The sequence below is a fragment of the Erinaceus europaeus genome, chromosome 15, assembly GCF_950295315.1.
Source record: "Erinaceus europaeus chromosome 15, mEriEur2.1, whole genome shotgun sequence".
Lineage (NCBI taxonomy): Eukaryota > Metazoa > Chordata > Mammalia > Eulipotyphla > Erinaceidae > Erinaceus > Erinaceus europaeus.
Window position 1 is genome coordinate 18,370,202 of NC_080176.1, and position 16,783 is coordinate 18,386,984.

Below are 16,783 nucleotides of genomic sequence, written 5' to 3' on the forward strand. Positions count from 1 at the left end.
CCTGCAGGGGGGAAGCTTCATGAATGGTGAAGCAAGTTTGCAGGTGTCTTTCTCTTCCTTTCTTATCTCTCCTTCCCTTGTCAATTTCTGTTTCTATCCAAAGGCAACAACAACAATAATAGTAAAGATGGGAGAGGGACCTGGGAATAGCTCTGCCTGGTGTCCTGGGATGGCTGTGGATGGACAGGTCTCGGGTGGTGTGGGTCTCTGTGCTCACAGCCAGTCTTCTCTCCTCAACCCAGGCAGGCATGATCCTGCTCTTCGGACTAGGCTGCATTTTCTTCCCGGCGATCTTCACGCTCCTCTGCTGGGGCCTGCAGACTCACCCCAACCTGAGGATGGAGAGACCTGAGGCAGTTTTGGTGGCATCCAAGTAAGAGGACAGGGTGATGGCATTATTCCTGGACATACCTCCTACTTTTAGAAGAGCTTCTGGGGGTTGGGTCAGGAGGTAGTGCAGTAGGTTAAGCGCACATGGTGCAAAGTGCAAAGACCGGCATAAGAATCTGGGTTCGAGTCTCTGGCTCCCCACCTGCAGGGGAGTCGCTTCACAGGCGGTGAAGCAGGTCTGCAGGTGTCTGTCTTTCTCCCCCCCTCTCTGTCTACCCCTCCTCTCTCCATTTCTCTCTGTCCTATTCAACAACAACGACATCAATAACAACAATGGGGGGGAAGCCTCCAGGAGCAGTGGATTCGTAGTGCAGGCACCGAGCCCCAGCAATAACCCTGGAGGAAAAAAAAATCTTCTGGGGGTGGAAGGTGGAGGATGGGGTGGTGGGGGACACACAATAGGAGAGGGTGAGGGAGTGAGATTTTTTTAAGTTTTTTTAATTATTTATTTATAAAAAGGAAACACTGACAAAATCATAGGATAAGAGTGGTACAATTTCTCACAGTTCCCACCGTCAGAACTTCGTATCCCATCCTATCCCTTGATAGCTTTCCTATTCTTTTTTTAAAATTATTTATTTATTTATTTATTCCCTTTTGTTGCCCTTGTTGTTTTATTGTTGTAGTTACTATTGATGTTGTTGTTGGATAGGACAGACAGAAATGGAGAGGGAAGGGGAAGACAGAGAAGGGGAGAGAAAGATAGACACCTGCAGACCTGCTTCACTGCCTGTGAAGCGACTCCCCTGCAAGTGGGGAGCAGGGGGCTTGAACCGGGATCCTTACACTTGGCGCCACGTGTGCTTAACCCTCTGTGCTACCTCCTGGCTCCCAGCTTTCCTATTCTTTATCCCTCTGGGAGTATGGACCCAGGGTCATTGTAGGATGCAGAAGGTGGAAGGTCTGGCTTCTGTAATTGCTTCCTCGCTGAACATGGGTGTTGACAGGTCAATCCATACTTCCAGCCTGCCTCTCTCTTTCCCTAGTGGGGCGGGGTTCTAGGGAATTGGAGCTCCAGGACACATTGGTGGGGTCGTGGGAGTGAGATTAAGACTTAAAAAACTAAGGGGATGGGTGGCAGCACATGAGTGCACATTGTTAGAATGTACAAGGATCCCGGTGGGTTCAAGCCCCCAGTCCCCACCTGCAGGGGGAAAGCTTCACAAGTGGTGAGTCAGGGCTACAGGTGTCTCTCCTTCTCTCCTTCTGCCCTCTCAATTTCTTTATGTTTATATCAAATAAATAAAATAAGTAAAATATTTAAAGGAAGACTAAAAATATTGCAGCCTGAGAGGTGGTACAGTGGATAAAGTGTTGGGCTCACAGGCATAATGAGGTCCTGAGTTTGATCCTTGGCATTATATGTGCCAAAGTGATACTCTTATTCTCTCTCTTTCTTTCATTAATTAAAAAAATAAAAATTCTTTTCTTTTTAAAAATATTTATTAATTTATTTATTTACTCCCTTTTGTTGCCCTTGTTGTTTTATTGTTGCAGTTATTATTGTTGTCATTGTTGGACAGAGAGAAATGGAGAGAGGAGGGGAAGACAGAGAGAGGGAGAAAAAGATAGACACCTGCAGACCTGCTTCACCACCTGTGAAGTGACTCCCTTGCAGGTGGGGAGCTGGGGGCTCGAACTGGTATCCTTACACCAGTCCTTAAAAAATAAAATTTTAAAGACTCAAAAAACACTAGTATGGAATCTCTCACAAGCCATTTAACCTCTCAGAGATTCATTTGTGACTGGGCTTAATAATAAAAACATCCTCTTTGGCCAAGGAGGTAGAGTAGTGGATAAAGCATTGGACTCTCAAGCATGAGGTCCAAAGTTCAATCCCCAGCAGAACATGTACCAGAGTAATGTCTGGTTCTTTCTCTCTCTCCACCTTTTCTCTTGAATAAATAAATTCTTTAAAATAAAAACACTTTTTTTTTTTTTAGTCAGCTGTATTTGATTTACTTAGATATCCAGAGACAGGGCAGGGAATGGTTATGCAAACAGACTCTTATACCTGAGGCTCCAGTGTCTCAAGTTCAAGTCCCACTGAACTACCATAAAACAGAATCAAGTACTGCTCTAGTAAAATGAAGTAAATAAGCAAATAAATATATCCAGAGCTGAGTGACACCCTAGTTTAAATAAGCAATGGGGCCACCATTATGCACACATTACCATGCACAGGACTCAGGTTAGAGCCCCCAATTCCCACCTCCTGGGGGGAAGCCTCATGAGAAGTGAAGCAGTGCTGCAGGTGTCTGTCTCTCTCCCTATTTCCCTGTTCCTTCTTATTTCCTCTCTGTCATATCAAATATAAGAAAAAAAAAAATCAAGGGCCCAAGTGGAGGTTCACCTGGTTAAGCGCACATGTTTCAATGGTCAAGGACTCGGGTTTGAGCCCCCAGTTCCTACCTGCAAAGGAAAAGCTTTATGAGTGGTGAGGCAGAGTTGCAGGTGTCTCTCTGTATCTCTCCCCCTTCCCGCTTCCCTCTCGATTTCTGGCTGTCTCTACCCAATAAATAAGTAAATATAATTTTAAAAAATTATAAATCAAATAAAAATAAAGCAGAATAATATTAATTACTTTATACCACAAACAAAGCAAGCAAACTCACAACAATATTAAAACCCAAACAAACAAACAAACAAACAAAAAAGCCCAAAGAAATACTTGCAGGTGGGAAAGTGCAGCATGAGGTTCTGAATTTAATCCCTGGCAACTGTACATGCTAGAATGATGCTCTGGTTCTCGCTGTGTGTCTCAACCTCTCGGGAAATCAATTAAAAAAAAAAGCCCTGGATAAAGCATTGGGTTCTCAAGCATGAGGTCCTGAGTTCAGTCCCCAGAATTGCTTGTGTTAGAGTGATGCTCTGATTCTCTTTTATTCTCTATTTCTCATAAATAAATAAATAAATAAATAAATACCTTAATAGACACATGATATACCATCAAATCTAATGTAGGAAAGGGAGACGGCAGAAGATTCAGTTTACTGGATGTCTGGGTGTGTGAGTTCAGGAAGATTAAAAAAACAACTGTCTTTTTTTTTTTTTTTGAAAGTGACCACAAATGACAGCTTTATTGAAATAAAGACATCGGGAGTAGGGCAGTATGGCAGCAGGTTAAGCGCACGTGGTGCAAAGCACAAGGACCATTGGAAGGATCCCGGTTCGCCCCGACTCCCCACCTGCAGGGGAGTCACTTCACAGGCAGTAAAGCAGGTCTGCAGGCATCTCTCTGTCTCTGTCTTTCTTCCTATCTCCTCATTCTCTCTCAATTTCTCTCTGTCTCTAACCAATAGCAAAAAAAAAAAAAAAAAAAAGACATCGAGGCCCCTGCAGGGTTCAGGCTCCTCTCACCAGAAGGTTCTGAGGGTTCTTTTTTTTTTTTTTTTCCCAATATATAAAATGGAAGTATTGACAAGACCATAGGATAAGAGGGGTACAACTCCACACAATTCCCACCACCAGAACTCCGTATCCCCTCCCCTCCCATAGCCTCCCTATTCTTTATCCCTCTGGGAGTATGGACCCAGGGTCATTATGGGGTGCAGAAAGTGGGAGGTCTGGCTTCTGTGATTCCTGACTGCTCACATTTGTTTCGGCATGCTACAAGCATAGGTTGAAGCCAATTCTTAGATTTGGAGCATTTTTTTTTTGCCTTGCTTTTAATTTTAATTAATCAATTTATTTGATCTGAGCACCAGTCATCTCTGGCTATTTGACTGTGGGGCCAGGGACTGAACCCAGGACTACTGTGCACTACTCCTGGCATCTCTCCAGCCCTGGTGTGTGTCTTTTCAAACACTCCCTTAAAAAGTATTTCATTTTATTTTTTTTATATTGGGGGGTTAGGGGGTGAGAATAAATACAGCTGTTGGTACATGTGTAAAATTTCTCAGTTTTCTGCAAAACACTCTCACCCCAGCCTAGGTCCTCCTCCATCATCATGCACCAGAGCCTGAAAAAACCCCTCCCGCGCTGCCCAGAGTCCTTTACTTTGATGCAGTACACTAAACCCAGTCCAAGTTCTACTTTGTGTTTCCCTTTATTTTATTTTTTTTAAGATTTTTATTTATTTATTAATGAGAAAGGTAGGAAGAGAGGGAGAAAGAACCAGACATCACTCTGGTACATGTGCTGCCAGGGATTGAACTCAGGACCTCATGCTTGAGAGTCTAATGCTTTACCCACTGCACTACCTCCTGGACCACTCCCCTTTATTTTAATTTTTTCTTATTTTTAATTAATTTATTACCTTTTTGTTTCCCTTGTTGTTTTATTGTTGTTGTAGTTATTATTGTTGTTGCTATTGATGTCATCGTCGTTGTTGGATAGGACAGGGAGAAATGGAGAGAGGAGGGGAAGACAGAGAGGAGGAGAGAAAGACACCTGCAGACCTGCTTCACCGCCTGTGAAGTGACTCCCCTGCAGGTGGGGAGCTGGGGCCTCAAACCGGGATCCTTACACCGGTCCTTGTGCTTTGCACCACATGTGTTTAACCTGCTGCGTTACCGCCCAACTCCCACTTTTTTCTTTTAAGATGGAGACTGAGAAAGGGCAGGGGGTAGATAACATAATGATTATGCAAAGAGGGAGTCAGGCGGTAGCGCAGCAGGTTAAGCGCACATGGCGCAAAGCGCAAGGACCGGAGTAAGGATCCCTGTTGGAGCCCCGGGCTCCCCACCTGCCGGGGAGTCACTTCACAGGTGGTGAAGCAGGTCTGCAGGTGTCTATCTTTCTCTCCCCCTCTCTGTCTTCCCCTCCTCTCTCCATTTCTCTCTGTCCTATCCAACAACAATGACATCAATAATAACAACAATAATAACTACAACAATAAAACAAGGGCAACAAAAGGGAATAAATAAATATTTTTTAAATGATTATGCAAAGAGCCCCTCATGCCTGAGGCTCCAATAGCCCCTAGTTCAATCCCCCGTACCACTTAAGCCAGAGCTTATCAGTGCTTTGGTAAAGAAAAAAAAAAAGTCAGAGACATATGGACCACAGTATTGAAGCGTCCCTCAATGCAGTGGAGGCCAGACTTGAACCTAAGTTATTGATACAGTAAAGCAGAGCACTATCTAAGTGAGCTAGTTGATGGTTTTTTAGTTTTGATTTTGGCTTTTATCACAATACTGTTCAATTCTGGTTTATGGTGGTGCTGGAGATTGAACCTAGGACATTGGAGTTTGAGTGTGAATAATGTGAAAGATAGGAGAGAGAGAAAGAACCAGACATCACTTTGGCACATGTGCTGCCGGGGAATGAACTCAGGACCTCATGCTTGAGAGAACAAAACTTTACCCACTAAGCCATCTCCTGGATCACAAGTGTGAAAGTCTTTTTGCATAACCACTATGCTATTCCCCCTACCTCTCCCTTCCTTTCTCCATCTCTGTCTCTCTCTTTGCAACCAGACTTATCACTAAGGTTCAGTGCCTGCACAATGACTCCACTGCTTCCCATGGCCATTTTTTCCCATTTTCTTTCCTTTATTCTGATAGAGACAGAGAGTGAAAGAAAGGGAGAGAGAAAGAGAGACGCCTGCAACACTGTTTCCCCACTGCGAAGCTTCCCCCTGCAGGTTGGGGAGCCAGGGGCTTCAGGGGCTTGAACCTAGATCCTCTAGCATTGTAACCTGGGCACTCTACTAGGTGTGCTATTCTCTAGCCACCCCCTTTTCAATCTATAAGCCTCGGTTTCTTTTTTAATTTTGAAGATAGATAAATATCAGAGGACTTCTCTGCCATATTTGGTGTCAAGATGAAACCCAGGACCTCACACAGAAAGCCCTGTGTTCTACCCACTGAGAAATCTCCCAGACTTCAGCCTCAGTTTCTTGCCTATAAAACAAGACTATTTCCTTCAAGGGAGGTTAAATAAGGATGAACAAAAATTACAACTCAGTAGGAGAGTACAGAGTGATGCTCTGGTTCTTCCTCTCACCCTTTCACTAAATCACTAATTGAGAAATTAATAATTTAAAGAATGAACAAAACATTACCGTGCCCCATTCCCAGCATATAACAAACACAGAGTCGGGTCGTTCTTCCCGGAATTGAGGCCCTGAGGTTGGGACAGTAGGTCAATCGTCTCAAATTTTAGTCTCTAAATCCTGCCTAAGGCTAGAGACCGCTCTGTTCCAGCATTCCGCCACTAGAGGGTAGCACAAAACTGCAAATCCCAGGTGTCTGTCACCCTTTGGGGAGATGGATTGGGCTATGGGTAGGATACGCAAAGATAACTGGAAGGCTGGTGTTGGGGTGCATGGTAGGGCGGGCCAGCAAACCTCTGTGTGGCTTGGGTAACAGGCTTCCTGTCATACAGAAACCCAGAGGGCAGCTGGACTCAGATGGGATTCCAGGGAGGCAGTGGTGAGAAGTAGTTGGGGTTATGGCCGGGCAGAGAGACTTTGGCTGAATCACTGGGTCTGTTTCCTTACTGCTGAGTGAGGGGCTTTGAACTAGACAATGCCGGGATGCCTTAGAAAGCACTGCTCACCGCTTCCCCAGAGACCCACCCTACTAAGGAAAGAGAGAGGCAGACTGGGAGTATGGACCGACCAGTCAACGCCCATGTTCAGCGGGGAAGCAATTACAGAAGCCAGACCTTCTACCTTCTGCAACCCACAATGACCCTGGGTCCATGCTCCCAGAGGGATAGAGAATGGGAAAGCTATCGGGGGAGGGGGTGGGATATGGAGATTGGGCGGTGGGAATTGTGTGGAGTTGTACCCCTCCTACCCTATGGTTTTGTTAATTTATCCTTTCTTAAATAAAAAAAAAAAAAATCAAAGCACTGCTCAGGGGGTCAGGCAGTATCCCGGTTTGAGAATCCCGGTTTGAGCCCCCAGCTCCCTACCTTCAGGGGAGTCGCTTCACAGGCAGGCGGTGAAGCAGGTCTGCAGGTGTCTGTCTTTCTCTCCCCCTCTCTGTCTTCCCCTCCTCTCTCCATTTCTCTCTGTCCTATCCAACAACAATGACATCAATAACAACTATAATAATAACCACAACAATGGTAAAACAACCAGGGTAACAAAGGGGTAAAAATGGCCTCCAGGAGCAGTGGATTCATGGTGTAGGCACTGAGCCCTGGCAATAAAAGAAAGAAAGTACTGCTCAACTCTGAATTATGGTTGTGTCAGGAATAGGAGCTGGAACTTTGAATCCTCGGGCTCAAATGTCTTTCACATAACCACTATGCTATCCCCCCAACTTTTAATATATATAAATTTATGAGGGAAATAAGGACTAGAGCTTCACTCTGATACATGAAGTACTGGGGATCAATACTCAGGACCTCATACTTGACTGTCCATCTAACACTTCATTCGCTGCACCACTTGGCTTCCTCCAGGCCCTTAAGAAAGGGAGAGAAAAAAAAAAGGGGGGAGAGGGTGGCACACCTAGTAGAGCTCTCATATTACCCTGGCACAAGGACCTGATGTCAAGCCCCTGGTCTCCATCTGCAAGAGGAAAGCTTCAGAAGTGGTGAAGCAGGGCTGTAGGTGTCTCTCTTTCTCCCTCTCATTTTTTCTCCATTTCTAAAATAAAAAAAAAAATAAAATAAAATAAAAATATATATATATATATATATTATTTGGGAGAGAGAAAGGGAGCCAGATAGAACTCTGTCACATACACCGCAGGGGATTGAACTCAGGACCTCAAGCTTGAGAGTCCAGAAACTTCATCCACTGCTCAGCCTCCCACTCCCCTTTACTACTTTTTTTTTTTTAATCAGAGTACTGCACAGCTTTGGCTTAAAAGAATGTGGGGGATTGAACCTGGGACATTGGAACCTCAGGCATGAGAGTCTTTTTTGCAGAAACATTATGCTGTCTCCTCCAACCAACTTCTAAGCATTTTTTCTTCAAGAGCCTTTTTTTTTTTTTTTAGAATTTATTTTATTTTTAATTTTTTAAATTTTTTAAAGTATTTATTTTCCCTTTTGGTTGCCCTCGTTTTTCATTGTTGTTGTAGTTATTATTGTTGATGTTGTCATTGTTGGATAGGACAGAGAGAAATGGAGAGAGGAGGGGAAGACAGAGAGGGAGAGAAAGACACCTGCAGACCTGCGTCACCGCCTGTGAAGTGACTCCCCTGCAGGTGGGGAGCCGGGGGCTCCAACTGGGATCCTTAAGCATGTCCTTGCGCTTTGCGCTTAACCCGCTGAGCTACCACCTGACTCCCTCAAGAGCTTTTTAAAATTTTTATCTTTGTTATAAAGGGACAGTGGGAAATCAAGAGGTGAGGGGGAGTAGAAAGGGAAAGAGACAGACATCTACAGCCCTGCTTCACCACCCATGAAGCTTTTCCTCCACAGGTGAGGACCAGGGGCTTGAACACGGGTAGCTGTACATGGTATTATGTGCGCTCAACCATGTGCACCATAGCCTGGCTCTTCCTGCCTCTTCTTAACTATGTGACCTTGGAGAGGGTCAAGGTCTCACCTTAGGACCATTGCCCTGTGACATGGGGACAGAGCCCTGGCAAAGTGCTGTCCCAACAAGGTCTAGGCTATGCCTGTGCAAGACCTAGTGGCACTCCTGTCTTGGTCCTGAATGTCTCACTTACCCAGGGGGCGAAGGGGGGCGTGTGTGGAAGGGGCTCTGAGTCTGAAGGACACAGTGCTGCTTTTTAAAAAATTTACTTTCCCTTTTGTTGCCCTTGTTTTTTTATTATTGATGTCGTCGTCGTCGTTAGATAGGACAGACAGAACTGGAGAGAGGAGGGGAAGACAGAGAGGGGGAGAGAAAAGAGACACCTGCAGACCAGCTTAATGGCCTGTGAAGCGACTCCCCTCAGGTGGCGAGCTGCGGGCTCAAACCGAGATCCTTACACGGGTCCTTGTGCATCGCGCCACGTGCGCTTAACCCACTGTGCTACTGCCCAACTCCCCTGACAGTGCTGTGTTTTTATGTCCATCTGTTCTTTAGACTCATTCTTCAGAGAGTACGATGCGCCACTCTCTCATCCCCTCTCTGGAGGGAACCTCTCTCTCTCCCCTCCCCCTCTCCCTCTCTTCCCCCTTTCTGTAGGGGTGGGCGCCTCTGTGCTCTGACCCCCCCACACACACACCCAGTAGGTCTCTGTGGACTTTGGGGAGGTGTTGGCAGGCGTGGCGGGGGCGGGAGGGCGGGGGAGGGGCTTCCTGGGGGCTCAGCGCCCATCCCAGCTGAGCTGGGGGCTCCCTCCCTGGCCTGGGAGCAGCCCCTCCCGGCTCCACGCCGCGGAGCCCCCGCAGCCCCCAGTGCCGCAACTGCGGTCTCTTTAAGGGGCTCCCCCTCCTCCCCTGCCCCCCATCTCTGTCGCAGCCGAGGTGGCTCAGAGCTGCGTGGGGCGACGCCGCTGCGGGTCTGGCTTTTGGGGTCCGGTCAGTGTCCTCGCCCCCTCCCCGCCGCCCAGGCCGGCACCGGCCGGGGCAGGGGCCCGGGCGTTCTCGGCCATGCCCGGTGGGCGCAGCCGGGGGAGGGTGGGCGGCGGGAGCCTCGCTGACTAAGGGCCCCCCTCGTCTCCCCCCCAGCCTCCCCCACCTGCCGCTCCCCTCCCCCAGTCTGCGCCGCGAGCGCTCCCGAGCCCGCCCCTCCGCAGCGCCCCGCCATCCCTCCTGCCGCGGGTCCTCCCTCTGCCCGGCCGGAGCTGGGGCGCCCGTCCCATCCTGTCCCCGCCCTGTCCCCTTTGTGCCCTGTCTCTCTCTGTCTCTGTCATCCTTCCCCCCCTTCTCTGCCTCTCTCCTTCCCTGCTGCACTCTCCTCCCTTCAGCTCGGTCTCCCCTGTCCCTGCCGAGGCCACCATGCTGACCCCGATGGTGGCTGGGGGGGTGGTGTTCCCCGGACTGTTCCTCCTATCCAAGAACACGCTCCAGCGGCTGCCCCAGCTACGCTGGGAAGAGGCGGACGCCGTCATTGTCTCCGCCAGGTAACCGGGCCCTTCCCGCCGCTCCTCTCCCCTGGTGGCCTGATCCTGGACCCGAATGGCGGTGGCAGCCGGTGGGCTTGTCCTCCCCCGCCCCCCCGCCCCTGCCACCCTGCTTCCTCACGGGCTGTCCCGGGAGGCCGGGTCCCCTGCAAGCCATCTGGTCCAGTAATATCAGCCTGCTTTTCTTTCCTTTCCGCATTCAGCCTCCCATCCTCACGAAAGGGGGCCCAGCATGTGGCTAAAACATTCCTCTAGATGTTGGGGGGGCACAGAAAGGGTTGGGGGTCGGAGTGCGGGTGTGCTGGGGTGGGGGGCAAGGGACAGAGGAGTGATGAGACAACACAGCTGGACCCCGGGTGGAGGGCCAGAGGGCCAGAGGGGAGCCTGGTGGTAGGAGAGAGCCGGGAAAGTGACTCTGGAACTTGGGGTCACAGGAGACTAAGGACCAGCATGATGGCTGGGGGTGGGGGCAGGTGGGGACTCCCCCTTGCCTCCTGCCTGTCCCCACCCTGGGGAGAGGCCTTGTCATCAGGCACTCAGCATTGTCCCACCTTACGGTAACCTCCCAATGTCCTCCTAAGAGGAGAAGACTTGGAATGGAGGGAAGAAGGCAGGCAGGCAGGGTAGGGATGGTGTGACCCCAGTTAGCAGATAGGCAGTCAGGTGCTAGGGGTGTGTGCCCTGGACAGGAGAGCCAGGTGCTGCTCCCAAGAAGCAAGTTGCCAATGTCATGACTGGGAGCTGGGAGTGTCCCAGTCCTCATCAGCCCACCTCTGTCCCTCCAGGCTGGTGTCCTCGGTCCAGGCTGTGATGGCTTCCACAGCTGGCTACATTGTCTCCACCTCTTGCAAACACATCATTGATGACCAGTAAGTGCCAGGGGACCCCTCAGGCACAGGTCCCTATCACCTTGTATGTGTGACTCCCTCTGCCTCCCATCTCCTAGGGGATGTCTCCTGTGGTCCCCGACTCTCTCAACTACTCCTACACTTGGACTTGAGGAAGCTAACTGCAGTCACTGCAACTCAACACCTCAGGATAAATTTATCCATGTCCTGTCCCCAAAGGTCAAACCAGGGGAAGGAGCTGGGAATCAAAAAGTGTCCTCTTTTCCCACAGCTCAGCTCCCAGTTTCTGGGACTCTGGGGTCATTCAGGCAGGGCCTGAAGAGGACTTCCTCTCTGGTCTCCTCCTACCTTCCACCCTTCACACCCCACTACAAACCAGCACCCAAACTCTGCATGTGTGTTCCACCAGACTCACTCATCTCCCCGAAACTGCGTGTTCAGCCCCAGCTGCAAGCATGAAGGGGAAGAGAGGAGACAAGCAAGGCCACTAATGTTGGGGGGTGGGGTGGGGTGGGGTGGGGTGGGGCGGGCAGGGTGAAGAGGCCAGAATTTGGCACTGTTGACTGCTGCAGTGCCAGAGCTTGCCAACAAAGCTGGACAGAGGGTGGAAGTTGCTGTCCGCAGTGCTGAAGAGCCAGTTCTCCCTGACCCAGAGGCCAGGTCTGCCTTCTCTGGCTGCAGACACCCCACTCTTGGCTTCTGCTCCTGCTCCCCATCTCTGGTGGCCACTGAGCCACAGAGACAGTGACTGGATAGCCCCTGATCTATAGAGACACCCCCCACACACACACTTTCCCTGCAAAGGTGTTCCCTCGCCTGTGGATTACTGGTCCGCCCCTCTGCAAAGGCCACTAAGAGGAATGAGGTTGACAAAGCATGGTGTGTGTCAAACACCAGAGGCAGGTCTGGCTAGCAGGAGGTGGGGGTTCAGCCCTTCAGGCTCTGTCCTGGTGAAAGTGACATGGCTTCCTCCTTGTGCCTCCCCCCTCCCCAAGAGCCAGATCCCTCCCACTTCCTCTTGCCTTATGGGGTCACCTCCAGCTCATGTGTGCCTCCCCAGGTCTGTTCTGCCTGTCCTTTCTAATCCTCAAGTGATGTGGGGGATCAGGGCTAATCCAGGCACAGCAGCTGTTCTGCTCTAGCACCTAATTGCTAGAGGGGTGGGTGTGAGTTTAACCCTTTGTGTTGCAGCTGAGGCCTGACTGTCCCCATCCTGTGTGGCAAACCAGGGGTCCTCTCGTCCCATGGGTGCTGGAGTCGGCTGTCTGGGCCACTGCCAGCATTAACTTTTCCTGGGTCACTAGGCATTTACTTTTTTTTCTTTCTTCTTTTGATAGGACAGAGAAATTGAAAGGGGGGAGAGAGAGAGAAAGAGAGAGAGAGGGAGGGACCTGCAGACCTGCTTCTCCACCTGTAAAGCTTCTCACTTATAGCTGGGGAACAGGGACTTGAACCCAGGGCCTTGCACATGGTAATGTGTGTGCTCTACTGAGTGCACCATTGCCCAGCTGCCTTGAACCCCTTCCACTTGGGCTCTACTGATACTTCAGTTTGGTTTTTGTTTTTGTTTTGTTTTTTTATCAGAGCACTGCTCAGCTCTGGTTTATGGTAGTGCAGGGAGGGGGAGGGCAGAATCATTGAACCTGGACTTCAGGGCCTCACTCTTTGCATATTCATCGTGCTATCTCCCCCTGCCCACTCCAGCCCTTTCTAAGCATGGTTGCTGCTCTCCTTTCCTCTCTTTCTCCTTCCTGGCCACATGCTTCATTTCCACGTGGGACTCGGATCCTCTTTTTCCTGAAATCAGTCCAGCTGGAGGGCTGTCATGTACCCTCCAGGCCTGCCTACCCCTCTTCCCCACTTACATTCTGCCTCATTTCTCCTCCTCGTCCCCCAGTCCCCCAACCTGTTCTCACTCCTCACACTTGGTTTCAGCACTTTCTGTCCCTCCACCCAACAGGGCAACTCACCCTGGAAACTGCCTCTTTTTTTGTTTGTTGTTAATATTCATTCATTTATTTATTCCCTTTTGTTGCCCTTGTTTTATTGTTGTAGTTATTATTGTTGCTGTTATTGATGTCGTCATTGTTGGATAGGACACAGAGAAATGAAGACAGGAGAGGAAGACAGAGAGGCAGAGAGAAAGAGAGACACCTGCAGACCTGCTTCACCGCCTGTGAAGCGACTCCCCTGCAGGTGGGGAACTGGGGGCTCGAACCAGGATCCTTATGTGGAAATTGCCTCTTTGACTGGCCCCCTGCCCCCACCTCAGACCTGTCACAGGACTACAATATTTAAGGGTGTGCTGACTCAAGAAGGGGGAAAAATCCAATGTTGCATATTCATGCAGTTTTCAATTTTTGTTTACTCTCAGCATACACAGAGCTTTCTTGGCTCCTTTCACTAAGTGTTTTCTCCTTAGTGCTGGGCTGGACCTGGAGAAGCAGGGAGTGGGGCCACACTCAGGCAGCCCCAGAACCGCCCCCTCCTCCTGTCTCCAAGCTAGAGCCAGCGGGGTGAGGCTGGGAGCCATGGGGTCAGGCTACTCATGCTTGTTCCTTAGCCAGGTTACCTAGACCCTTTGTTTCCTCCTGTGTGCAACAGGGCTGCATAATGAAGCTTGTGTTTTTAGAGGCTGAGGTGTACATTTAGACTACTGGAATAGCATCTGCATGGAATAAGGATTCAGTGCTGCCAGTAAAGACTCCCCCTCCACTCTCATTTTGTGTATTTATTTAAAAATATATGTATATTATTGGATAGAGGCAGAGAAAAATTGAGGGGATAGAGATTGAGAGAGAGAGAGAGAGAGACAGCCCTGCTTCACTACTTGTAAAGCTTCACCCTGCAGGTGAGGACCAGGGGCTTGTACCTGGTTCCTTGTCCACTGTAATCTATGCACTTAACCAGGTGTGCCACCACCTGGCCCCCACTATCATTATTTATTTTTAATATTTATTTTCCCCTTTTTTTGACCTTTTTTATTGTTGTTGTAGCCATTATTGTTGTTATTGATGTCATTGTTGTTAGATAGGATAGAGAGAAATGGAGAGAGGAGGGGAAGACAGAGAGGGGGCGAGAAAGATAGACACCTGCAGACCTGCTTCACTGCCTATGAAGGGACTCCCCTGCAGGTGGGGAGTCAGGGGCTCGAACCGGGATCCTTACAGTGGTCCTTGCACTTTACGCCACCTGCACTTAACCCATTGTGCTACCACCCGACTTCCAGAATTTATTAATGAGAAAGATATGAGGAGAGAGGGAAAGAACCAGACATCACTCTGGTGCATGTGCTGCCAGGGATTGAACTCAGGACCTCATGCTTGAGAGTCTAGTGCCCTATCCACTGCACCACCTCCCAGACCACTCATTTTTTAAATTAATTTATTTGCCACCAGGGTTATCACTGGGGCTTGGTGCCTACATGAAAAATCCACTACTCCCAGTACTTTTTGAAAAATTACAATAGAGACAGAGAAACAGGATGGGAAAGAGGGAGAGAGGAGGAGAGCAAAAGAAAGACATCACTTATGAAGTTTCCCTGTGCAGGCGGGGACTGGGGAGCTTGAACCCATGTCCTCACACATGGGAACTAATGCACTTTACTGGTTGCACCCCCACCCAGCCCCCTCTGTCATTTGTGCTATCATTTGTCCTAACCTTACCTGAGCTCACTTCCTTACTCTGTATTTTTTGGAATATTTTATTCATGTGAAAGACAGGAGGGAAGAGAGAGAGAACCAAACAAGACTTTGGTACATGTGCTGCTGGGGATTGAACTAGGGACCTCATGCTTTATCTACTGAGCCACCTCCCAGAGCACGTTACTTCATATTTGCCCTTTGGTCTGTGACTATCTTTTTTTTTTTTTTGCCTCCAGGGTTATTGCTGGGGTTCGGTGCCTGCAATACAAATTCACTGCTCCTGGAGGCCATTTTTTCCCATTTTTTGTTGCCCTTATTGTTACCCTAGTTGTTGTCATTATTATTGTTGTCATTGTTGTTGTTGCTGGATAGGACAGAGAGAAATTGAGAGAGGAGGGGAGACAGAGAGGGGGAGAGAAAGATAGACACCTGCAGAACTGCTTCACTGCCTGTGAAGGGACCCCCCCCTGCAGGTGGGGAGCTGGAGGCTTGAACCAGGATCCTTACGCCGGTCCTTGCACCTTGCGCCACGTGCACTTAACCTGCTGCACTACTGCCCGACCCCAGTGACTATCTTTTTTATACCTTGCCTCTAGGGCTTCACTGGGACCTGAATGATTCCACTATTCTCAATAGAATATGAATATATATATATGTATATAGGTGTATATATATATATATATATATACCTATATATATATATATATATGTAGAGAGAGAGAGAAAGTGGAGAGAGAGAGAGAGAGAGAGAGAGAGAGAATGGGAAGGTGAGGGGAGGCAGGAAGGCAGAGAGACAAGGAGAAGAAAGAGAAGTTTCCCCTTTGCCTAGTGCTCTGACATAGTGGCCAGAGATGGGGAGAGGAACTCAAACCCAGGTCCTCATGCATGATAAAGCTTGTGCCTTGCTGGGTGAGCCATCTCCCAAATCCCCTATGACTGTCTTTTGATCTGTTTTCCTTTTTCTCCCACCCAATTCACCATATCACAGAGAAAGCTTGAGAATATGAATGAATGAATGAATGAATGGATGAATATAGACAATGAGTGGGTTCTAAAGTCAACACTACTTACCAGCCAGGGGACTGTGCACAGTCGGGCAAATTTCTCTCTCTCCTTGAGCTCCATCCTGTAACTTGAGTGTCCACTTTCATCTCAGGGTTATGAATATCACTTGAGATCTGACTCACTGAGCAAATGCTGCATCCGGCTCCTTCTGTCCTTGATATTTCTCTCTCTGCCTGGCAGGCACTGGCTTTCCTCAGCTTACACGCAGTTCGCTGTACCCTACTTCATCTATGACATCTACGCCATGTTCCTCTGCCACTGGCACAAGCACCAAGTCAAGGGGCATGGAGGCGACGAAGGGGGGCCCCCGGCCCCGGGCAGCACCTGGGCCGTGGTGCGTGGTTACCTGTACAAGGAGTTCCTCATGGTTCTTCACCACGCGGTCATGGTACTCGTGTGCTTCCCGTTATCTGTGGTGAGTCAGGGTACTGAGAGCTGGGGCCCCCACATCCTGGAGCCTGGGAAGCCTGGGGTGCACATCCCAGCAGCAAAGAGAGTCAGGAATGTCCCCTCCAAGTGTGGGGTTCTGAAGCATCAGACTAGCCTTAGAGGAAGGAGGGTCTGGCGCTAAGTGCAGCTTCTCACCTGTCTCTGGGCATTTCTGAGCCTCTGAATCGCAGCTTTGCTACTTACTGTGCACCTGTCCAGACGCGCAGTTAAGCATCCCCCAAAGTGACTGAGACAGGAAAGAGACCCAGCGAGGCCAGGGGGAGGTCACTTCTTTGCTTCCTGCCCCTAGGTGTGGCGTCAGGGCAAAGGAGATTTCTTTCTGGGATGCTTGCTGATGGCAGAGGTCAGCACCCCCTTCGTCTGCCTGGGCAAGATCCTCATTCAGGTGAGAGGACCTGACACTGCCACCAAATCGGGGTTTGGGGGAAGGACAGGTAGAGTCAAGTCTGGGCGGGGTGAGTGG

General features: G+C 49.3%; 1 protein-coding gene across 4 annotated transcripts in view; it reads left to right on the top strand.

The window, feature by feature from the left end:
- TLCD3B (TLC domain containing 3B) overlaps window positions 1–16,783 on the top strand; it is a 29,180-nt gene that overhangs the window by 11,119 nt on the left and 1,278 nt on the right. For 2 of the 4 annotated variants that reach the window (XM_060173012.1, XM_060173013.1), the window contains 4 exons: window positions 243–373; window positions 11,099–11,182; window positions 16,051–16,285; window positions 16,610–16,705. In XM_060173012.1, the coding sequence (XP_060028995.1) occupies window positions 243–373; window positions 11,099–11,182; window positions 16,051–16,285; window positions 16,610–16,705 (546 nt within the window). Of the gene's footprint in view, window positions 1–242; window positions 374–9,742; window positions 10,314–11,098; window positions 11,183–16,050; window positions 16,286–16,609; window positions 16,706–16,783 lie in introns of those variants that run through there. The other 2 variants (XM_007534674.3, XM_060173014.1) reach the window with 2 other exon arrangements.